This window comes from Piliocolobus tephrosceles, chromosome 9 (assembly GCF_002776525.5).
Source record: "Piliocolobus tephrosceles isolate RC106 chromosome 9, ASM277652v3, whole genome shotgun sequence".
In the NCBI taxonomy this organism is placed as follows: domain Eukaryota; kingdom Metazoa; phylum Chordata; class Mammalia; order Primates; family Cercopithecidae; genus Piliocolobus; species Piliocolobus tephrosceles.
In genome coordinates, this window is record NC_045442.1 from 116,776,329 (window position 1) to 116,800,954 (window position 24,626).

The 24,626-nt window shown below is 46.7% G+C and overlaps 1 protein-coding gene across 5 annotated transcripts in view; it reads left to right on the plus strand.

Annotated features, from left to right (window-relative positions):
• Window positions 1-24,626, plus strand: part of FAM107B (family with sequence similarity 107 member B) — a 257,812-nt gene that overhangs the window by 169,688 nt on the left and 63,498 nt on the right. For 2 of the 5 annotated variants that reach the window (XM_026454817.2, XM_023223110.1), the window contains exon 1: window positions 2,642-2,826. The exons of 1 other annotated variant lie outside the window; for it this stretch is intronic. Coding sequence is in view for 1 of the 4 variants with exons in the window: in XM_023223109.1 (XP_023078877.1) it covers window positions 11,623-11,689 (67 nt within the window). In the remaining 3 variants the exon portion in view is untranslated. Of the gene's footprint in view, window positions 1-2,641; window positions 2,827-11,556; window positions 11,690-22,564; window positions 22,777-24,626 lie in introns of those variants that run through there. 2 more of the 5 variants (XM_023223111.2, XM_023223109.1) reach the window with 2 other exon arrangements.

A 24,626-nucleotide genomic window follows, 5' to 3' on the forward strand; every position in this document is an offset into this window, starting at 1 on the left:
GCCTGGCCTTGCATCACAGATGTTCATCCAGGCTACTTTGTATGGAGAAGTCAGGCTCACTGCTGGGTTGGGGTTTAGAATCTCGAATCCAATGAATCTTTGGTTAAAATCTCGAATCCAATGCAAGCTTCTCCTATTCATCTGATGGGGCTGCCATAACAGAATACCCCAGACTGAGTGGCTTAAACAAGACATTTCATTTTCCCACAGTTCTGAAGGCTGGAAGTCTAAGATCGAGATGGCAGCAGGGCTGGTTTCTGGTGAAGTCTCTCTTTCTGGCTTGTAGTTGGCGGCCTTCTCATTGTGTGTTCATGTGGCCTCTTCTCTGTGTTTGTGCAGAGAAAGAGAGAGTGGGGAAAGGGACGGGGGGAAGGAGGGAGGGAGAGAGGAGGAGAGAAGGAAGGAGGGATCTGGTGTCTCTTCCTCCTTATATAAGGCCACGAGACCTATGAGCTTAGGGTCACACCCTTATGACCCTGTTTAACCTTAATTACCTCCCTATAGGTCCTGTCTCCAAATACAGTCACACTGGGGGTCACTGCTTCAACATATGAATTATAGGGGTACGTGGTACACAGTTTAGTTCATAACACTTCCCATATGCCAGATATTACATTAGGCAAGTGGATATAAAGATATGTATATATGTCAAGCACAAACTCTGGGCTCACAGAGGTACATATTTACAATACAGTGCAATAATGGCAATACCGTGCCAGGTATGGAAGGGTCAGAAAAGATCCATCTAGCCTGAGCAGGTCAGGAAAGGTTTTCCAGAGAAGGCTGATTCTCAGAGAGGAGAGGAGCTCTTGGGGATGGGTGAAGTTCTGCTAGGCAGAGGGGAAGCCCGTGGAAGAGCATGACAAGGCCATATATTCATTATTTCATCCAGTCTTCATCACAGAGCAGGGCCACTTAGCAAATACAGCACTCTGGCTGAGGGGAGTCTTGGATGTTTGCTGGGGAGCTCGGACTTGATCATGTAGCAGGAAGCAGGCACCCACTAAAGTGGGTTTCAAGCAGAGGAGGAAACTGAGCATCTTGCACCTGGAAAGTTCACTCGCACCCCAGAAAGTTGAGAGGAAAACCATGTGTTAGATCAGAGGCTGGGGCCAGTTAGGAAGCCCCTGCCACCATATTGTGACTGAGCCCAAAGGCAACAGTGGCAGTGCCAGCGGACGGGGAGGGAGACAGCCAGGAATTGCACACGTTGCACAGGCCTTGGAGTTGATGCCAATGTGGGGAGGGAGGGAGACAGTTTAGGCTGGATCCTAGGTTTTAGTCTGGTGACCGGTGGAGCCATTGTCAAGAACAGAAACACAACTCAAGGACGGGAGAGAAGGAAGAATCATAGGAACCACCATGTATAAAGTTCATGGAATTGAACTTCCTGAGCTGGGGAGGAGTTTCTTTAAGTTCTCTGGCAGTGATTCTAGCCCTCAGTGGTTCCAGGGCACCACGGATGGCCAGACCCTTACACGGTTGGCAGGCTATGGTTTAGAGCATGGTGTGTGATACGTATCTTTGGAATAAGGAATTTGTTTACCACAATCCATAACTGATGTGACTTTTCTGTATGACTATGACCCAAACTGTCTTAGTCAGAAAAATTTCCCCATAAATAAGCCCTTAGTCATCTGTTGCCAAGACAATGAAAAAGCTTTTGATCTAAAATCCACGAACCTGTTGTCTTTTTGCTACGCTGAGACAGATACTGTTTCACTCCCTGATTTTGTACCTGCTGTGTGATTCAAGTAGATGGTAATCTCAGAGCCTTAGGGTTGGTCAGAGAAGCACTTGTAAAAGAGCTGAAGAAAAGGAGATCAGAGAGCAGATAAGAGGCAGAATAAATCCTTTCTTTCTTGCATATTTAAATTTCCAATTACCCTTTGATGACAGGAGGGGAGGAAAATGGGTGAATCCCCAGGTCACTGGGTTTTGGGTCCTGGCTTGATGGTAAATTTGTACAATTACAACGAATGTCTCCTTTTCCTCCCTGATTCCATCTGCGTTTTCTTCCAAGAGGAACTGGCAGGATTTCTGTGGGGACGGCCTCTAAGCATCGCAGGCTTGCCGGGGAGACGGAGCCCGAACACCCAGGAGCCAGATGCTCTTGGGTACCTGTGTGTGAGAGAATAAGAGAGAGAGACGGGGGGTGGGGACAGAGGGAGAGAGAGAGAGAATGAAAGAATGAGACGGGGAGAGACAAAGAATGGGAGAAAGAGAATGAGAGAAAGAAAGAAAGACAACGAGAGAGAAAGAGATTAAGGGAGAGAGAGAGAAAAAGAAGAGAGAATGTGACAGAGAGAGAGACGCAGAGGGAGAGAGCGACGGAACCAGGGAGTGAGAAAACAGGAAAGTGAGTGCCCTGGCGCTTTCGGCTGTGACCTACGCGGCCGCCTTCCTACTTTCCCGGTCGTCCGGGGCCGCCGCGCTTCCCCTCCAGCCCTCGCTCCCACCGAGTCCCCGAGGCCGAGCGCTGGAGCCCCTGCTGGCGCCCCTCCGGGTGCGGATGCCCGGCCTTCCTGGATCTCCGCCCGACGCGCGCGGGCGGTGGAAGGAAGGCGGGGGCGGGGCTGCCGGGGGGCGGGGCGTATCGGGGGTGTGGCCTTGCCCGCCCCGCCCCGCCCCGCCGCTTAATTCGGACGCGCGGGGCCGCGGGGAGCGACAGCCGCCCTGAGCCGGACTGGCTTGCGGGTCGGGCCGCTGCCGCCGGAGCCGCCCTCGCGCCGCCTCGGGCCGCCGCGGAGCAGTCGGGCCGCTGGGCGCCGCCGTGGGTGCCCGGAGCGAGCCGGGAGGGAGCCGGGCGTCTTTGTGCGCGCCGAGGTAGGTTCGCCTCCCGCACTTACTTTGCACACAAAGACGAGGGGCGCGGGGAGGCGGGCGGCGGCCCGGCCCGACCCCGGCCCCGGGGACCCTCTCGGCGGGCGGCCGGGCGGGTGGGGGGTCCCCGAGCGCCGGAGGGCGGGGGGCTTGCGGGGACCGCGGGTCACCCCGTGCGGCGCCCGGGAGGTGCCGAGGCTCAGGGCCGGCACGCGGCGGGGCCGGGCGAGGGGCGCCGTGGAGGCGGGGACCGCTGCGGGGAAGGGGCCCAGCGGCCACCGGGCTCATTGTTGCCTCCTCGGCATTGCCGCCGGGGAGCCCTACCCGGCGCGGGGTTCCTGCCCTCGGCGTCTCTCGCCCCGCGGCGCCCGGCGTGAACCGGGTCGCGCCCTGACGCCAGCCCCCGCCCCGCAGACAAAGCCGGAGCCGGGGAGGTTTGCCCCGCGCCGAAGGTGGCCGTGACACTGACTGCAGTCTGCAAGTAACTTTTCCTCTTTTGCCTCTTCTCTTTCTCCGCTGTTCCCGTGAACCCAGCATATGGGGTGGTGTGACAGACACAAGGAGTCCTAATACAATTTGGGTTCCATAATTTCCCCCAGGCATCTTTAGGTCCCTTGGAGGTGGCACTGATGCGTATGGCCAAGTGTTAGTGTTAGGTAGGGGGTGGTGTTCACCACTTGTGAAATCTGCAAGAGGAATTAGGTTGAGAGGGTGAACTGCAGATTTGATTCTCTGCTGCAAGGTACCAAGCCTCCTTCCTTCCTCCCTCCCAAAGATTTCAGGCAGTGACAGCGGAGCAAAGTTACTTGATAGGATGGGAGCGATTTTGAGGGGACATAAAGAAAAACGGAATGAGGCCTATTCGACTTAACATTCTTAAACTTGAGATTCGTTGCTATCAAGTACATCGATTTTCTCCTCCAGCCACATTTTCCTAACATCACTTTGGAAATTCTATCCAAGTGGCTTTAAGTTGAAATGGTGTCTGGGCTACCTGTCCAGAGAAGATTTCTTAGCGCCGCTGGTTTCTGGGTTAAACTTTTCATTAGAAAATTTTATATATTAATTAAAAAATTGAAAAAATATAGAAGAAAACCACTCGTGCTCACCACCCAAACACACCCTAAGGATGAAGGCATCTTTGCTTAATTTATAACTTGGCAGCCAAACAGTGTGTGTGTGTGTGAGTGTGATAGAGAGGGAAGGAGAGAGGGAGGGCGAGACGGTGGGGTGGTAAATGAGAGCATTACTGACCAGCCACATCAGCCTGAAATATATTTAATCATGATAATTCTACAATATTGGTATGCCACTTACATCCAAGATTAATTCAGACAAGTTGTTTTGAAATATATTTTCTTATAGGTTTGCAAATAACCACCTGTACGGAAGGGAGAAGAAAGATACAGGAAAAACAATGTAGATTTCCACTTTATTTGGAAGAATGGGCTGACAAAGTTTTATGGACTATATTTTTGAATTCAGGAGTCATTTGGGATTGACTTTTGTCTTTAAATGAAATCTTTCAGCTTTAAAAATATTTAAAAAGTAACATTGTGTTCTGAGATTTGTGAGAAATATGTGATGGAAAGGAATTCTTGTTTGTGGAACAAGGAATAGGAGTGATTGTACAACTGGGTGCATGCTGGTTTCTTAAAGACCTTGCGCTGAGAAAGTAAAATAAGGGTTTTCCTGAGAGTTGTGAGTTGTGTTGAGTGTGTATGTTCTTTAAAAAAAAAATCGTTCTTTAGCCACAGATTTGGCCACTGGACGCTTTTGTCATTACGTACTTTTATTTTCCTCTTGTAACATTTTTGGACTTTTGAATTCTCTAATATGCAAAATAAAAAGAAGTCTTTGAGACAACCATTTAGAAGTAGGTTGGTCATTAGGATGATGCAATACATTTTGAAGTTAGAAGAATTTACAAGAAGGAAGTCGTGGCTATGTACACTCAGGTGCATTTTTGTTGTGGTTCCTAACACTTGGGGCGCTTTAATCTGCACGCACGCTGAGCGGTTGCGGTGTAGTAGTGGCCTGTGAGTGAATGAGTCATGCATGTAGTCTGCTCTAATGATGGGCATTCCTTCAGGAGTCGTGATGCCTTTCTGTCTGCAAAAGTCAAACGAAGCTCCAATAGGAAATGTCACAATCCCCTACCCCAGGGGACTAGAGATCCCCTTCCTTGGATGGTTAAAAATGGACTTGGTTTATGGGTCTGAGAAATTGACATGTGAAATCTTGTTCCTGATGTGGGAGGATGGACGCTGTCATTCATTCATTCATTCAGTCTTTCCTTTGACTCTTAATTGTTTAAAATGTCACAAGTAAAGGTGGAAAAGAATTTTACTGATTTTCTTTGGGAATGGTGGAGGGGTAGAAGACTTATCTCCTGACGGAAAGAGGAAACACTGTAGATGAGGAATATAGTTTAATGTTATTCCTAACTTACTTTCTGCCCCTTCCCTCCAGAATTCTGTGTGCAAGCGTTTTGAGGAAATGAGTTGGGAGTTGGGAGTTTGGGTGAGATCTAGATTTTGGGCATTTGTAGAAGTCCCCAGCTATCTCTGGGAGTCATTTCTCTTCTTTCAGCCTAGAGAAGGTGGCTATGGGTGCCACTGTGCGTTGGGCACACTTGGGGGTGGGAAAGCTGCCGTGGAGTGGGATGCCCTCTGTGTGCATCATGGGGTCAAGTGTGGCCTTGGGATGACCTCATGAGACCTTGCTGCATTTCCTTGTATAGTTCCCTTGTCTAATCATGGCCTATTTTTGCTTTTCCTTCTTGAAGCAAACCATTTTTCTCTCCTTTTCCTTTCTAGTTCAAGAAGGGCTGGGCCTGATCCATCTGAGCTTTCCCTCACCCTAAGTACTTAGGAAACTTGCTGAAGAGGAATGGACAGTCTTACCTATCTCGTGTCACTGATTCCAGGACCCCATCAGTGAAGGAAATAAGATTATTTGGCAAGCTGGTTTAGATTGCCATTTAGTCTTGGTTCATGGACAAGGGGCTATTTTAAGGTTGATGAGGGAGGCTTTGCTTGTCATTTACTCTCCATTCACCAGACATTTAGTGCCCATCATGCTCCGGGCACTGGGTTTACTACTGTTAACAAGACTACAAGGTAGGTGAGGAAGATATTTAAAGACTGGGCTGGGTACAGTGGCTCGTGCCTGTAATCCCAGTGCTTTGGGAGGCTGAAGCAGGAAGACTCCTTGAGGCCAGGAGTTTGAGGCCAGCCTGGGCAACATAGTGACCTTCATCTCTACAAAAAATTAGCTAGTCACGCCTGTAATCCGAGGCATGTGGATCACGAGGTCAGGAGATCGAGACCATCCTGGCTAACATGGTGAAACCCCGTCTCTACTAAAAATACAAAAAAATGAGCCGGGCGTGGTGGCGGGCGCCTGTAGTCCCAGCTACTCCGGAGGCTGAGGCAGGAGAATGGCGTGAATCCGGGAGGCAGAGCTTGCAGTGAGCCGAGATTGCGCCACTGCACTCCAGCCTGAGCGACAGAGACTCTGTCTCAAAAAAAAAAAAAAAATTAGCTGGGTGTAGCAGCGCGCTCCTGTGGTGGAAGCTACTCGGGAGACTGAGGCAGACGGATTGCTTGTGACCAGGAGTTTGAGACTAGGCTGGGCAACATAGTGACCCCCATCTCTACAACAAATTTTTAAAAATTAGCTGGGAGTGGTGGTACATGCCTGTAGTCCCAGCTATTCTGGAGGCTTAGGCAGGAAGATCACTTGAGCCCAGGAGTTCGAAGCTGCAGTGAGCTGTGATCATGCCAGTACACTCCAGCCTGGGCGACAGAGTGAGAGCCTGTCGCTAAAAAACACATATACATAAAAATTACACAAAATTACACAAAAATTGTTTAAATACAGTTAAGAACTGGGAAGGGAAAGCAGTGCTTGGTGAATTAAGGTAGCTCAGAAAGAATGATGGCATTGCCAGTGAAGGTGGGGGTTGGGTATCTGACAGTGGAAATGTCAGGGTGGGTGGGTACAGCGGGCCATGGAGCTGCATGGGGATTTGCCCAGTGCCCATCAGTTCAGAGCCTGCCGGTAGGGGCTTAGCTGAGCAGATGAGGTGGACTGTTCAGTTCTGTCTGGAATTTGGCTGAGGGGTTCAGACGCTTTGTCGTTTGGAATTGAGGTGGATCGGGAAAACGTATGGTTCTGTCCCAGTGTCCTTGCTGAAGGTAAACTTTATGGCCAGTAGCCCCGGGAAGCCAGTTGTGGTGGGATGTGGTGTCCTGAGCTGGCCTGGATTCCAGGAGTGAGGACTTGTGTCACGCAAGGGGCACCGGACTACAGCTGTGCCCAACAGAGGTTTTGTTGCTAATGAAAAGATAAGAGGATTTTGTGGGGAACGAGCGAGAAGACTTACTTAAGAACATTATTCGGACTCAGATGAGCTGTAGGAAGGAAAATGGGGAGAGAGATGCAGAAAAAGGAGGGAATCTTGCTTTGACAACAGGTGAACTCTTGACTTAGGGACTGACTTTTTTTTTTTAGTGAAAATAAATCTTTCAGCTTTAAAAATATTTAAAGAGTAAAATTGAGTTCTGAAATTCACGAGATGTATGTGATGGAAAAGAGGTTTTTTTTTTTTTGTAGAACAAGGAATAGCAGTGATCCCACAGCAGGGTACGTGCCGGCACTGAGAAAGCTGAAGAAGGGCTTCCCTGTGAGGAGTGAGTTGTGTTGAGTTTGTATGTTCTGTGGAAATAAGAATCATTATTCAGCTGCAGATTCTACATTCTTTTATGTTCTCTGATCAAAGATGTTTTACCAAAGATGTGAGTTAAGCATATCTTTTTTTAAAAAAAATGTAGAGATGGAGTCTCACTATGTTGCCCCAGTTGATCTCGAACTCCTGGGCTCAAGTGATCCTCCTACCTTGGTCTCCCGAAGTGCTGAGATTATAGGCATGAGTCCCCAGGCCTAACCTACCAAGGATGTGAGTTAAGCACACGTTAATAGTCCTAAAACAGGCCCCGTGGTCTGTAGTGGTATTGGGGAGTGTGTGTAAGTCACATGGTTTGGTGACAGTAATGTTTCCTCCACACAGCAAAGTCTTGGGGTTCCTGCAATGGCAGAGAGACTGGGGTGTAAGAAGAGCACCCCCTTAGAGGCTGTGAGAGGGCAGGGGCCCTCTGGGCTGTTGAGCAGGGCTCTTCCTGGTGGGGCTGCTGAAGTCCTTAGCAGTCAGGAGACTTAGAAGTCTTGAAGTGGGGGACGCTGAGCCCCAGCAACCCTCAGGTTATGTATGTGCTGTCAAGTCTCCCGCAGAAACAAGATAGAAAAAATGCAGGTTGCAGACTGGTTCTTCCCCCCATGGCAGGTTTAGGTGCATTCAATTAGAGGGTTTTCCTTCCACATTCTCTGCTCTCCTTTCTGTTGTCATTGCTCGCTTGAATGATGCTGGAACATCTCCAGGTGACAGCCCCGCCTGGCCACAGCCCTGAGCCAGAGGAGTGAAGTTGCTGAACGGAGCAAGGTGCTTAATGTGGTGTAGGGGAAAGGTTTGGAGCTGTAAGCCCGGCCTGTCAGGGTGAGGATCCAGGCCCCAGCTCTGTGACCTCCAGCAAGTCCCGTAACCCCTTTGAGCTCTAGTGTTCTCATCTGTGAGGCTCCTTGGGTTATATGCACCTCCCATGCATCGTGTGGACATGTGGTCCCTGAGATTTGGCAAATGAGGGGTGTTTATGCTGTTATGCCAGTGCCCACGGTCTTTAAAAAAATGTTCTTTGCAAAATTGTTACTGTTATAAGAGCACTTAACATGAGATCTACCCTCTTATTTATTTATTCTTTTGAGACGGAGTCTCACTCTGTCGCCCAGGCTGGAGTGCAGTGGCTCGATCTCGGCTCACTGCAAGCTCTGCCTCCCGGGTTCGTGCCATTCTCCTGCCTCAGCCTCCCGAGTAGCTGGGACCACAGGCATCCGCCACCTCGCCCAGCTAATCTTTCGTATTTTTAGTAGAGACAGGGTTTCACCGTGTTAGCCAGGATGGTCTCGATCTTCTGACCTTGTGATCCGCCTGCCTCGGCATCCTAAAGTGCTGGGATTACAGGCGTGAGCCACCGCGCCCGGCCAAGATCTACCCTCTTAAGAGATTTTTAAGCATACGATGTTTTATTGCTGACTGCAGGTGCAGTGTTGTAGGGGAACTCTCTAGAGCTTATTCCTCTTGCTGAACTGAAACCTTGTGCTCATTGATTGGTAACTCCCCATTTTTCCCCACTGCAGTCCCTGACAACCACCATTCCACTCTTCAAGTCTATGAATTTAGCTACTTAGATGCCTCATCTGAGAGGAGTCACATGGTATTTGTCCTTCTGTGCCTGGCCTCCTTCAATTAGCCCTCCAGGTGCCTGCATGCTGGCGCTTGTGGCGGAACTACTGCTTTTCTAAGGCTGCCTGGGATTCCATTGTAGGTACATTACCATGTGCCTTTACTCATTCATCTGTCCTTGATGGTTAAGTTGGTTCCACAAAACTCCTGGAAGAAAACATAGATGAAGACGTTCAGGACACTCGTCTTAGCGGTAGTTACATGAGTGCGACACTAGAAGCACAGGCAACAAAACCAAAACTAAACGAGACTGCATCGAACTAAAAAGCTTCTGCACAGCAAAGGAAACAGTCAATGGAGTAAAAAGGCAACCTGTGGAATGGGGAAAAATGTTGGCAAACTGCGTATCCGATAAGGGGTTAATAACTAAAAAGTATAAGGGATTCCCACAAATCAGCAGTAAAAAAACAAAGAACCCAACTCAAAAATGGGCTAAGGACCTACACAGACATTTCAACTCAGAGTTCTTTATTTTTATTTTTTATTTTTTTGAGATGGAGTCTCACTCTGTCGTCCAGGCTGGAGTGCAGTGGCACCATCTCAGCTCACTGCAACCTCTGCCTCCTGGGTTCAAGCGATTCTCCTGCCTCAGCCTCCCAGGTAGCTGGGACTACAGGCATACACCAACATGCCCAGCTAATTTTTGTATTTTTAGTAGAGATGGGGCTTCACCATGTTGGCCAGGCTGGTCTTGAACTCCTCACCTCAAATAATCCACCTGCCTCAGTCTCCCAAAGTGCTGGGATTACAGGTGTGAGCCACCGTGCCTGGCCTCAACTCAGAGTGTTAGTAACGGAGCCGGCAGTGATGTCCAGATGTGGACACAGGGACACTTGGGAGGGAGGATGGGAGCTTTGTCCCTTGTCCCCACTTGCTCCTCAGTATCTCTTCATGCCTTCAGGAGAGTTTTAAAGATAACCGGGTTTTCATATTAGAAATAGCCTGTTTTATTCTATTCTTGGACATGAGTTTTGGCATTGTTCCTAAAGTGTCATAATAAAGTGTATAGGAAAGAAGGCTGTCATACTGTGGTATAAGCTTTTCTGTGCCCTTATTAATATATGAGACAGAGCATACTTCGTCAAAATAAAAACTCCTGCTTTTTCCAAGTTTTAAGGTATCTGGGCCTGGTGAGAGCTAATGAGTTTACAAAAAATTATACAGTCTCATTATGAAATCCTGCAGTAGAAATAATCACAAGTGGTTTGTGAGTGTTTAATGTAGATGTATTAAAATTCCCGTGTCCTGGAGGAGGTTGAGAATGCCCTTTGTGCATATGCGTATGTAGAGGGGGCTTTATAATATTCTTTCCCTTGTGACTTGATGCTATTTGAAACACGTAAAACTGGTCAGAGTTCTTTCTCATTTTTTCTTTTTTTAGTGAATGTGCAGGGCAATGTAGTATTTTGGAAAGAGAGAGGCCTAGACTTTAAACATTTTCAGAATCTGAAGCCCGAGCTTGCCATGAATGAGTATATGACTTTTGAGCATGTCATTTTTTCTGTTTCCCAGTGTCGTCTTCTGTAAAACGGAAATAGTCACACTCACTTACTCTGAGAGTTGTCTTAGGGTGAGATAGAAGCCTGCATTCTTTATGCCTGCTTGTCCTTCTGGGGAATGCTCTGGAATTGGAACAGCCTGTGGGCCACCTCTCAGGATAGGTGACTCTTAGAAGGTGAGAGGAGGCAGGGCCTGGGGTGTGCGAGAGCATCAGCTACATCATCTTTCAGGTTCCTGCCGCAGTGGGTGAATTCTGTTACTCTGTGCCCATGGAATGGGAGGCGTCGTAGAAGTCATAGACATCAGATATAGAGTTTGACCTGAGTGAGTCAGTTGCCCTCTTGGGGCTCCCATATTCTTACCTGTGAAATGCAGTAATAATACTGGTAATATTATTATTATCAATGAACAGTTCTTGATCACCTCATATGTGGCCAGGCATGATGTCAAGTGCTTTATGACATTTCTTCATTCATTCAGCAACTATTTAATGAATGCTGCCGTATGCCAGGCACCGTTCCATGCTCTGGGGATCGGTGGGATCACTGGCTAGGATGGTGGGTGGGACAGGCTGACTCCCTGCCTGCGTGGAGTTTATGTGCTAGTGCATGACAGAAGATAAATAGATACGTGGATGAGGTGATTCCCGTGGTCAGTGCTGTAAAGAAAACTAAGTCAGGTCAGGGGGCTGGAGTCTGGTGGGAGAGCAGGTCGTGTTTTTATTAGGATGAGGCCCCTCCAAGGAGGAGAATTTGAGATCTGAGTGAGTCAGCAAGGGGATGAGCCTCGCAGAAACAAATGCAAATATCAGCTCAGTGGCTGGCAGGAACTTGCTGTGGAAGGAATGGCAAGAGGGCCCGTGTGGGAGGAGCCAGCGGGCAGAGCAGGAAGAGAGCTGTGCGGTGGGGTCCGAGGAGGCCTGGCAGGCCACGGTGAGGATGTGGCTGATGAGGAAGCCACAGGAGAGTTCTGAGCAGAGCGTACAGGAGATGGACCTTGTATTTTGTAAGTGTGTCCCAGTGGCTGTGGAGGGCCACGGGGACTGCGGAGGGCCAGGAATGGAAGCAGGGAGACCAGGGGTGCTGCTGGTGAGATGGATTGGAGTTGATACAAGAGAGAAAGGCATTGCGAGTGATGCCTGCTCTTTTGGCCTCACCCTTTGGGTGAAAGATGGTGCCATTGATTGATATGGGGAGACTGGTGGAGGATGAGCTTCATGATGCTGACATCAGCCTCTGGACTTAGTGTTGTTTTATTCCCATTTTACAGATGTGGAAACCAAGGGGGAGAGAAGTAAAAAGTTTGCCCTAGGACCTGGCCAACAAGTCTCTACTAAAATTACAAAAATTAGCTGGGCGTGGTGGCGCCTGCCTGTGGTCCCAGCTACTTGGGAGGCTGACGCAGGAAAATCGCTCTAACTCAGGAGTCAGAGGTTGCAGTGAGCTGAGCTCGAACCACTGCACTCCAGCTTGGGTGACAGAGCAAGACTCCCTCTCAAAAAAAAAAAAAAAAAGTTTGCCCTGGGAAGAAGCTGAGCCAGGATTAGGATCCAAGTCTGAACTATGCCCAAGCCTTGTGTTTTCAATCATTTTTGCTGTACTCTGTAAATATCTTCATTTATTCTCATTGCCAGATTGATACGAGGGTACCTGCAGAAATGCTTGGGGGATGCATCTGTTTTGTTTTTAGTATAGTTTTATTGCGGTATAATTTATATTCCGTACAATTCACCCATTATACGTGCACAGCTCCGTAGTGTTTAGTAAATTTGTAAGGGTGGGCAGCCTCCCGCCAGTCCAATTTTTAGACTTTGCAGTCAGTTCCCCCTCCCGCCCCCAGCCTTAGTTAATCGGTGATCTTTTCTCTGTCTCTAGCGTTTTGCCTTTGCACGGGTAGAATCACAGTGTAGCCTCTTGTGTTTGGTTTTGTTCATGTAGCATAGTGTTTCTGAGGTCCGTCCATTGTTGCCCAAGACATCTGCTTTTAAGGAACCTTCTTGGTGTTTGTCATCTGTCCTAAGAGGTACTCTGTGCTGATGAGAAAAACGTCCACTGAGATGTGCTTTAAGATGAGAATAAAAATAACAGGGGCTGGCATTTCCTGAGCATTTGTTATATGCCAGGCACCGTTATGACCATTATTTTCTCTGATTTCTAGAAATCAGTTTTAGAGGCACCAACCAATGAAATTCCATGAGAGGTGCCGTGACCAGTGATTTACAAGTGAGGAAGCCGAAGCATAGGGAAGTTAAAAACTTGCTCAGGGTTTTAAGAGCTGGGATCAGACTTGGGCCTTCTCCTCATGGAGCTGTGTCTTTACTGCTCCTTCACACTCCCTTCACCGTGTGTTTCAGGCTTGTGTCTTCGTAGCCTCACAAAGAGATTGGGATTCCATTTGGAGAATGCATTTGCCACATTTGCCATTTTTTTTATTTTTGTTTTTGTTTTTTTGGCAGGGCCTGGCTCTGCCATGCAGGCTGGAGTGCCGCGGCGCCACCATAGCTCACTGCAGCGTTGAACTCCTGAGCTCAAGGGATCTTCCCACCTCAGACTCCTGAGTAGCTGGGACTGCAGAGTGCTTCACCACTCTAATTTTTAAATTTTATTTTTTGTAGAGATGAAGTCTTGCTCTGTTGCCCGGTTGGTCTTGAACTCCTGGCCTCAAGCATTCCTCTTGCGTTGGCCTCCCCAAGTACGGGTGTGAGCCACCGTGCCTGGCTGAAAATTGTGGTTTTAAGGAGAATATTTGTACTGAATTTTAATTTTGGCATTACCATATGGAGATGACAGTGTCCTAAAGTGATCCATTTGTGAAGTAGTTTCCTTAGGCACAGTGTCAGGATGGCACCAAATTAAAAACACAGAATTATGTCATCAGGCAGAGCCTGTGTGTTTGACTTGTTTTGAATGTTGTGTTTACCAGAAATGCCATTTTTGTACAAAGTGCCCCAAGGCTGTTACCCTATTAATGGATGGAATTTAATTAGGCATCATGCATTTTTCAAGATGTTTATCTAATTGTATTATATATTAGTACATTTCATTCTCAAACAATTCTATATTTAAACGGTATTTTTTTCCTGCCACATATAGTCTATATCAGAAGATTTCATAGTTTTGTATTGCAGAGTTCTTTGTATATGCCAAGAATTCTGAAATTTTGGAAAAGATTTTAAACACTTTACACACACAGTAGCTTGGTAAGAGCTGGTTACATAATTTTAGCCATGATAAGCCGTAATTTTTTTCTTTTTTTTTTTGAGACAGGTTCTCACTCTTGTCACCGGGGCTGGAGTGCAGTGCAGTGGTGTGATCTCAGTTCAGTGCAATCCCCACTTTCCCGGTTCAAGCAATTCGCCTGCCTCAGCCTCCCGAGTAGCTGGGATTACAGGTGTCTACCATTGTACCTGACTAATTTTTTTTGTTTGATAATTTTTATTTTTAGTAGGCATGGGGTTTCACCATGTTGGCCAGGCTGGTCTCAAACTCTTGGCCTCAAATGATCCACCCACCTCGGCCTCCCAAAGTGCCACTGAGCCCGGCGAGCAGTAAACTTTTTGGAATAAGAATTAATGTTACACTGGGTTCTACCCCTAGTTTCTGGTAGAACAGTTTTTACTGGTGTCACATCTTCCTAAACTTTCTCAAATGGAATTATGGTGTCGTTAAACTAATTTTTCACATTTAGTACGTTTTTCACTTTTAAGGATTTGTAATTATAATTTTACTAGTTCAAAGCAGCAAAGAAGCTTTTTATGTTAGACTACCTAGTTTTAAGAATAAAAATTAAGAATTAATAATATTAAATTTTAATTTAAAAAGACTTCATTCAAATCTTTGTTAATCTCTTTATATGACTAGGACCCCAGGGAAGTCTGCCATTTTTTAAAAGAAGGTTAACCCGTACAATGGTAGGCCTTTGAAATGAGTGAAAGAGGTCGACCATTGTTCCATATTTGTTGGGCAGTTCCAGGCAGTGCAGTGGCCAGTTAGAAATCCTCACGACTTGAGCTAGAAGCCTTGGGGAAAGTAGCATTTGTGGGCAGAGGTAGGTACTGGAACGGTGCAGTGAAGAAGCTGTTATCTTCCATTGCCGAGGGACTCCGTTCAGCTTTAATCTGTGTCCTGGCTGGACGGTGCGTGTCAGCTGCCCAGGCTACCAGTGTGCAGGGCGCAGGAGTTAGAAGCAGGCCCCTAACCTGTTTCTGTTTCCATTCTAGAATTGCTTCTGACTGGCACATGCCTTGAGGAGAGGAGATATTATCTTGCAAAACCGATCCAAGTAAAATTGAAATTGCAGAGAGTAAAAATTGGGCTGTACATGTAACGCATGCACTGTATGCAAGTTATGCCTCAATTATATATTTTAAAAAAGATACACGAAAAACAAAGCCAAACCACAAAACCTCCGGGTAGAAATGCTGGAGTAGACACTGTTAAGGATGCAAAATCTAAGCCACCCCTTGGGTGTTGTCTCTTTTTCTCCCCTTTCACTTCAGAGGTGCCTTGTTTTGATTCACGTGATAAAATGACTCTGGGCAGACCTGTGATTTTATGCTTCTTATGCGAACGGCTTTCACATGAAGCCTCAGGGTTGCTATGAACCTGCTGGCAAAAATTTCCAGCAAAGGAACCTGTACATTTCCTCTCTAATAGCCCCAGGAACTGCCTCTTCCTTTGCTAAACCTGAATCATCTTACGTGAGGGTTTCCTGGTCCTGAGCTGGGTGCGACCCAGCTATTTGTAGCCTAGTTTCTGTGCTGGGCCCTGGCCTTTCAACTCAGGGGTGGCTGGACATGCAGTTTGGGAAATCAGATGGCGAGGGATGGGGGAAGCCCAGGGATCTGTTGAACTTCCCACCTCCCCAGCTTTGATTTCATCCTTTATTCACTTAAAAATGGCTTTTCTTTAGGACCAGGATTTGAACGAAGTCTGTCCAGTGCATTTGACGGTTATGCCTTTTAAGGCTATAGACATGTAGAACAGTTCTTCTGCCCCCACCCCTTCCCCCCATGCTATTGACTTGTTGAAGGAATCAGGTCACTTTTTCAGTAGAATGTTCCACATTCTGGATTTGGGTGCTGGTTTTCTTTTAAACTTATCCTGCTAGTCCCTGTATTTCTATAAACTGGAAGTTATCATGAAAGCTTGATCAGATTTATGTGCAGGGTTTTTGGCAGGATTAATTTGTGGGTGGTATCATCTGGCTTAACGCTGCATCAGCTTGGGAGAAGGTCTGACTGTCTCATGTGTAGTGATTCTAAAACTGAGCATTGGGGTCCTGTCGTGGGTGGCAGCTTGACCCTTTCCTCATCGATCTTTCTCCCAATGCCGTTGGCATTCATCGATGACTGTTGTTTGAATTAATGATTTCATTAGAGATTGTTGATTCTTCTCTCTTAATGAGATGGCAGTGAGTGTGAGATGAGATTTAAACTGACCAGGGTGTCAGGGAAAACTGACAACATTGATACAGCTTAGGGGCCTCTAAAGAATTAACAGAAAAAAGCAAAGATTGGCTTGGTTCTTGCAGTCACTGTGTGCGCCTTCTGTTATTAAAGCTAATTACCATTTGCACGGTCTTCTATGGATGTTACCGTGTCAGGTTAATTTTGTTGTTTAAGTCTTAAGTGGCAGCAATATTAAATTCTGTGCATATGTGCTAACTCTCTTGTTCACATAACTTGGGTGCCTGTTCACCCAAGTTAGGAGAGAATGACCTAGGTTTAGGAGATAGAATTCCCTGTGATGGTGCAGACCATGATCGAGAGTATCTTTTTCAATCATCATTTAAAATTTTCTGACTTGTAAGGAGATGTTCATGCTTAGTCTTTTCTTATAAAAGATCAGTCAGTGATGAGTTTAAAATAACTAAAGAAGAATGATACACCTGAAATAGTTTTGTGTTTTCTTCTGCAAACATACAGATGAAATGGAGTGTTTTTTTTTTTTTTTTTTTTTTTGAGATGGAGTTTTGCTCTTGTTGCCCAGGCTGGAGTGCAATGGAATGATCTCGGCTCACTGCAACCTCCGCCTCCCGGGTTCAAGTGATTCTCCTGCCTCAGCCTCTCGAGTAGCTGGGACTATAGGCACGTGCTACCACACCTGGCTAATTTTGTATTTTTTTAGTAGAGACAGGGTTTCTTCATGTTGGTCAGGCTGGTCTCGAACTTCTGACCTTGGGTGATCTGCCCGCCTCAGCCTCCCAAAGTGCTGGGATTACAGGCATGAGCCACTGTGCCCGGCTGAGAAATGGATCTTTTAATGGCAACGCTCAACTTCATTGTTAAGAGTGTTTGGAGAGGGTAGGTGCTTGCATGGTTTCCGTTAGGAAGAAATTGAGAGTTCCTTTGGAAGGAGCATGATCATAGCGAATGAATTTAATTTATATATGGTCCATCAGCACCAGGCTGCACGGTGACATACTACACCTGCAGTTTGATTTTGGGGTAACTTCCATATCGGAAGGCCACCAGAATGGAAGTAGATTGATTCTAACTATCATGGGCAAGCCTGTGTTTTGCTGCAATGTGTTGTTTGAAACCAGATTGTTAAAAGGATCATTATAAAGTAGGTTCTAGGATTCGCACAGTCACAGTCTCATTTGAGGAGTTGTGCTGTTGACCAAACACTTGGTTTCATATAAATCATGGCTGTGACCAATAAGTTGAAAGTTGTGAAAACTAGAAACCTGAAAGAGTTTGAAATCATAAATGATGCTTCTGTTGTCAGAGAGGTCTTGAGCTTGGAGAAGCCATAGAAATTAAGAGGTCATCTAATCAAGACTCTTCATTTTTGGTGAATAAACCAATGCATAGATGTGTTAAATCGCTTGCCCAAGACCACATAGCTAATGATTTGTAGAGTTGGAACCAAAACTCATCCTGGAATAAGGACCATTAGTACGTGTTTCTTTTGAACATGTTAAATGCTTTTTACATGCATCATTTTTGGATCCTCACGACAACCCTGTGATTTAGGACTGTAATGGGCTTCATTTTCTGAGGAGGATGTTGAGGCATAGAGACATTGAGTATCTTGCTCAAGATCACCCAGGACTGAGACATATTCACTACAGAGAATGCACTCTTTTTAAAACATTTTTAAAAATTTTAAAATTTTACTGTATGTTCTGGGCTACATGTGCAGAACATGCAGAATTGTTACATAAGTATACATGTGCCACAGTGGTTTGCTGCACCCATCAACCTGTCATCTAGGTTTTAAGTCCCACATACATTTGGTATTTGTCCTAATGCTTTCCCTTCCCTTGCCCCTCATCCCCCGAGAATGTGCTCTTACTCTGTGGTACTGCCTTCTGATTCATTCGTTCATTCATTCATTTCTTCCTTTTTATTATTATTACTGTTTAAAATTCATTATTTCGTGTTAAAGGAATGCCTTATTCCTAACAGCCTGTAAACATTGCCTTTCAAGGACTTTCCATATACTCTTAAAATCTACGTTTTTGAAAACCTACCAGCTCTAATTATTGCAGATATGGTCAATGGAAATCACTAGCTATAATAACTGTTATTTTAATAATTGGTAATTGTGTCTGGCTTATTAGTATTTGAAAAAACTTTCAGATTATAGGTGGTTCAGGACTCTTAAAAGATGTGTAGGTAAGTTTGAACTGATAGTTTCTTTCTTTTGATGAATGTCCTGTGCCAACCCACAGCTTTAAAAATAATTCCCTTGACCATTCTTTTAAAAAGTCACCACTTACTCTTTTTTTTTTTCTTTTTTTTGAGACAGTCTAGGTGTGTCACCCAGGCTGGAGTGCAGTGGTGTTATCTCAGCTCACTGCAACCTCTGCCTCCTGGGCTCAAGTGATTCTCCTGCCTCAGCCTCCCAAGTAGCTGGGACCACAGGCATGCACCACCACGCCTGGCTAATTTTTGTATTTTTAGTAGGAATGATGTTTCACCATATTGACCAGGCTGGTCTCGAACTCCTGACCTCAAGTGATCTGCCTGTCTTGGCATCCCAAAGTGCTGGGATTACAGGCGTGAGTCACTGCACCCGGTCTCACCACTTATTCTTTAAATTCTTGGAAACTTCATGGAAGAATCGACTTGGGCTGGGTTTGGAGCCCTCATTCTCTTCTTCCTCCTTTCACTCCCCTTCAGTCACATCCTGGGCAGCCCTGAAGCTGAGATTTCATAAAGATCAGATGTGTTTTTGGGAGATAGCGTGTGTGGGGTGATGGGCGGGGAGGAGTGGAGGTTAGAAGTCACCCTGTGGCGTGGGAGGGTGTTTGGTGTTGATTTTCTGAGTGTCAGCCTCTTGTTTCTCGGGATGGTTGGTCAACGGTCTTTTTCTCTGTGCTGCCCACAAAGAGCTGGATGTGGGTGCCTCCGGGAGCTTATGGGACCCACTTACCTGTGTGAAGCCGGCTCACAGGGAAGGAGAATGGGTAGATCCTGGGAACGTCCAGGGAGACTTTCACGTGGGCGTGGTTTGTACTCTGACCCACTGGTGACTTTAAACAATGTGTTATAAAATACCACAGTTGGCTTTAGAGCTATCTGGTATTTGTGCCTGGAGTAGGTTTGTTTGTTTTGTTTTAAATACTTCTAAATTACAATTCTTTGTGAGCTTCCTGTTTCATACTTACAGCTGAAATATGCGATGACTGAATCTACCAGGACTGCTTTTTTCCCCTTTTCTCCATTTGTGCTGGAAACAGAACAGCTTGCACACACAGCCTGGAGCATGTTGCCTGCCTGTGCTTCTTGGTGGACCATAGCACATGGCTGACTAATTTCAAAAACCACCTATTTATATCCTCTTCAGAATAGCTGTCAGACGTTAGGCGCTCTCTCTACTAATGTCATGCCAATTAATATGGGTTTTAAAATGGAGGTAAATTACTTTTTACTCATGGGTGAGTCATTAGATAGTCTTCTTTAAATACACATCCCACCATTTCTCTCAAGTGTGTCACACTAGTAATTGGTCCATGCTGGAGTTTTCAGCAATTATCATAGGATTGAATGCAGGACGAGGCTGTGGAGATCACCTAACCCTCTTATTTTATAGATGAAACGGCAGCCCAGGGCTGCTGAATTACTCAGAGCTCAAAGCTCCTTGGTGCGAGTCTAGGACTAGAGCTCTCTCCTCCCATAGCTTCGAATTGAGCAGTGTCCTTTGCTGTCACCCACCTTGCCTCACGCTACCTACCCCACATGCTGGCACTTGCCACCACAGAAGAATACAAACAAGGACAGGAAACAAAACTTCCTAGTTACTAGGGTTGTGGTGATGTTTTTATAGCAGAAAAAAAGATAATGTTTAAAATATGTAATCCTAAAAAAACTGTCTTTTTTGGGGGCTGTTTGTGTAAGACAAATTCCTATACTAATGGAAAGTCTTAAAAACATTAAACATGAAAAATAGTTGTTCATACTATGAACATAAGCCTAGGCGTTTATTTAAATGTATGAGGACTGTCTTTGTCAACTGTATCTGTTGTCCACATTTTGATTTCTAGGGCTAAGCAACTTCCTGTGATTGGATAAATATGGGAGTTCTTTCTAAATAAATATATGAGAATATGTTTCTGTGCATAAATACATGAGAATAAATACATGAGTTCCAGCATTGTGTCTTAAACTGCCGTTATCCTCACGCTTTTTTCAGACGTATGTTATTTATTAGTTCCAACACTGGCGCATTAGAAGGACAATGAACTTTGTGCTAGATAGACCTAGGCGGCATGTTGTAAGTGCTTTTACCTTGGTGAGTTCAAGTTTTCTCATCTCTGCAGTGTGACTATTATCAGGCAGGCAAAGCACCTGGTGCGGTACCTGTACACAGGTGTGAACAAAGGTTAGTGTCTGCTCCCCCAAGTTGATGTTGTGATGTGATGTCATACGTGGTTGTTTACACTCTCACCTGATGGGCGAGACTATTCAGTTCTCACAGGACTCAATGAGAGAGAGTTTGTCCCAGGATTGGGGTGAATGTGTCACCTATATCATCCTCTTGGGTCTTCTCCACCTGAAGTATAACCTAGTTTGATAAGCAGTGGTAGAATACAGAGATGGGTCAGGAACCTGGTGGGGGTAGAGCGTCCAAACTGGAGCTCTGGGGTCTAATTGGAGAGTGGAGGAGCAACCCTGGGCTCAAAGGTATGAATGGCTGTCTTCATCTGTTTGGACTGCTGTCACAAATACCACAGACTGGGTGGCTTTCACAGCATTTATTTCTCACAGTTTTGGAGGTTGGGAACTCCAAGATCAAAGGTGCTGGCAGATTTGGTGTCTGGTGAGGGCTCCCTTCCTGTTTTGCAGAAGGCTACCTTTTTGCTGTATCCCTACATGGTGGAGAGGGAGATCATCTGTCTGGTGTCTCTTCTTCTAAGGGCACTAATCCCATTCAGGAGGGCTCCACTTTTATAACTTAATTACTTCCCCAAAACCCCACTTCCAAATATCATCACATTGGGATTAGGGCTTAAATAATATGAATTTATGGCGGGGGAGGAACATTCAGTCTATAGCCATGGCCAAGGTGAGCAGAGGCTTCAAGTCTATGGGCAGGCAGGATTCTCACCTCGTATTTTTTTTCTTTTATTTTGAAGTCTACCACAGAGACATTCTTTGCTACAGGTAGGATTCTTAAAAGCAAAGAAGTGTTCTGTAGAGGAGGTAGTGGTGATGGAGGAGGATAAGGACGATGTGAGTTGTAAAAGTGAGAGTGAGGCTGTAGGTCAGGAGTTGAACTAGCACATGAGGAATTTGGGTCAGGAGGTCACCAGTAACCAGGAGTTGACAGTGATGCAGAGTCAGTGCTCTTGCCCAGCTGTTTTGTTGCTTGCTGGGTTCCTGTTTATGCAGGAGCTGATTGCTGGCTGGGGTCACCCCTGCACACCCAAGCAAGAGGGATCCAGGGTCAGCAGGTAGTAGCAGGAGAACCCCCTGAGGGTGCCTTGTATGCAGGGAGAGCCCATCTCCTGTTTGGTTTGGGAGGAGCCTGGTCCAGGTGTAATTACTAACAGAGGCTTCCTCCACACTCAGCAATGACTACTGTGGTTGACAAGTAATATGGTCACCCTACTTATGAGTACTTGGTTGCAGAGAAGTATTTGTTATGTGTGTGAGTGAAGATCCTGACCAAAGATTTGACCCCACAAGGTTCTGTGGTGAGTCCATGGTTTACCAGTCTCATGGGTGGAGCTTGGCTGCCTATCATTGTGTATTTGTTATTTGAACTCCAAAGAACATTCTGTGCCACACTTTCCAGAGCTCTTTTCTCCCAGTGTGTGTTTTAGACGGCTGTCTGTTTTGTCATCGATCAGCTAATTCTGTAAACCTCAGGGCAGCCGCACACGCAGCATCTGTAATTGTACCTCTGTAATTGGCTGGAATGTTCGAGAGACTGGACTTGTTTTTCCTGGGCCCACCCAGGGTACGTGGCTGGCTTCACCTAAAGGCTTGGTGGCAGGGACTGGTGAGAGAGGGACGAGGAAGAGAGGAAGGAGAGGATGCTTGGCCTTCTACTCATCGGCCTGATTGACACGGCCTGGGAAAGTCTGATTCTTAGTTGACTGCAGGGAAGATGGGGCATGCGAGAGTGGAGGTGGCTGAGGTGGGGTCCAGGTGTTTCTAGTGGAGGGTGTCCAGGTTCTTGGCATTTTAAAGAATTGGACAAAACTCACAAACAAAGCCAGGAAAGAATGAAGCAACAAAAGCAGAGATTTATTGAAAACAAAAGTACGCTGCACAGGGTGGGAGCAGGCTGGGCATATGGGCTTAAGAGCCCAGTTATAGAATTTTCTGGGATTTAAATACCCTCTAGAGGTTTCCTGTTGGTTACTTGATGTACACCCTGTGTAAATGAAGTAATGGCCCACTATCGGTCTGATTGGTTGCAGGAGAGGACCGATCAGAGGCTGAAGCAAAGTCACAGAGTTACACCCTATGGCAACATCTGATTGGTTGCGCAAAGCAACCAATTAGAGGCTGAAGTGAAGTTCCAAAGTTATACTCGTATGCAAACGAAGACTTGGCCTGTGACCAGCCTGACTGAATGGAAGAGGGGACCAAGCAGAGGTCCTTTCAGTTTTTCACCTGCCATGCAGAAAAGGTGGGGATTGCAAAGGGGGTAGCCTCTGGTCCTTTTGTTACTAGGGCATGGAAAGTTGGGGTTTTCCTTTTGATTTAGTTTTAGGAAGTCAGTGTGAATCGGCCTTAGGTTCCCTGCCTCCAGCCCCTATTCTCCTGCCTCACAGGGTCCGTATCATTGAGCTGTTTGTAATTGTGGGGAGAGCACTGCATGTGTGTTCCTGGTTTTCTTTTGGCATGGTTTCTCCATCCCTTTTGGGAAGAGTTGATGCACTTCCTTGAATTTCTGCACCTACTATTTTATTTGGATCCCAGCATCTTACAGGCTGTTGTCTTGTTTTGCAACTTTTTCATTTATGGTGAAATAGAGTGAAAGACTCTGGGTGCCAAGGGCCGTGGGGTGCGAAAGCGTAATTCTCATCGGCAGCTGGACCTGGGAAGTCCTTTTCCACCTTCATGTTTTCGTCTGGTCACTTGGTTATACACTGCGCTTTTCCATATCTGGTTGGCAGCTCTGAGGACAGCGACCCTGGCGTCCTCATCTTTGTGTCTCCTGAGGGTCCTACAGGTAGTACGTACTTATTCCTGAGTCTTATTCCTCAGCATTGCTGCTGCTTAGCTGAGACACCAACCAGCTACCCAGATCAGACCCGGAGTGTTGCTGCTTGCTTAGGTGGGCTGGGCTGAGCATCAGGAGGGACTGGCGTGCTTGGCCCCTCCGTCAGTCTTTGTTTCGGACCCAGTATGTCTCAGCGTCTGGATCCGCTGGAGCAGCTAGGCACTCCTGCTGAAAGGCAGCGTTTATTTCTGTGTTGGTATCGTTTTAGTCCCACACTTCCTGAACTCAAAACCCTCTTTCCTAAGACCTGCCGTGAAACACTCCCATGACCAACGGTGACCACGAGTCCCTTTCGGGGAGAGTGTCGTTTTATACTTTGTATTGTGTCCCAGCCCTGGATCCTGAGGGGTGGCGTTGGGTCTAGGAGAGTGCCCAACGGTGTTCGCGTACGGAAGAGTCTTCTGGTGAGTGGACGAACTTGTGGCCTCGTGCAGTAGTTTCTTTTCCTTTTTCCCTGTAGCTTCCTTCCACCGTCAACTTTCCCCCCTCCTTCCTGGCAGCAGATGTTGGCAAGGACGTGCCCAGGTTAGTTAGGCCCAGCCTCTTCTTCTTCCTCCAGCCCCACCCACCCTATCTTTAGGACGGGGGTAGGGTGATGTGTCTGGCCACAACTTCCGTTACCCCTTTTTAAAAAAATTAAAAATGGAGAGCCATGCCACATGCTTGTGACTTCCACAGGTGAAAGAATACTCAGCTCTAGAAGGGCGGAGGTGAGTGGGCGGTGACTCCCCGCTAAGGTGAGCTTGGGTCCTGTTTGCAGAGTTCTGTGGTCTGTGCTGCGATCCTGCGCTTCATGTGATCTGTCACTAAGAAGCAGCAGCAGCTACTTTCCCTGCAGTATCTTCATCTCCGACTCTACCCCACCAGTGCCCTGCCTCTTAAATAAGACACAGGCTGTACCTATTAGCCAAGCAAAAGGGATACGTCCTCTTCTGTCTCCCCAGGTAACTTCTGCCAGATGAAGAATTTTTCTCTTTCTGGTTTCTTTAAATGGAGAAATAGTAATAGTGTGATTTGTCAGGCTCTGGAATTGAGACTGCTGGGCCCACCTTCCAGGTCTGCCATTTACCAGCTTTGTGCTCTTAGGCAAGGGAATCACCTGCTTGAGTTTTGGCCTCCTCTCCTCTCCTCTCCTCTCTTCTCCTCTCCTCCCCTCCCCTCCCCTCTCCTCCCCCCCCTCCCCTCTCCCCCCCTCTCCCCCCCCCCTCCCCTCTCCTCCCCCCCCCTCCCCTCCTCCCCCTTCCTTCCCTCCC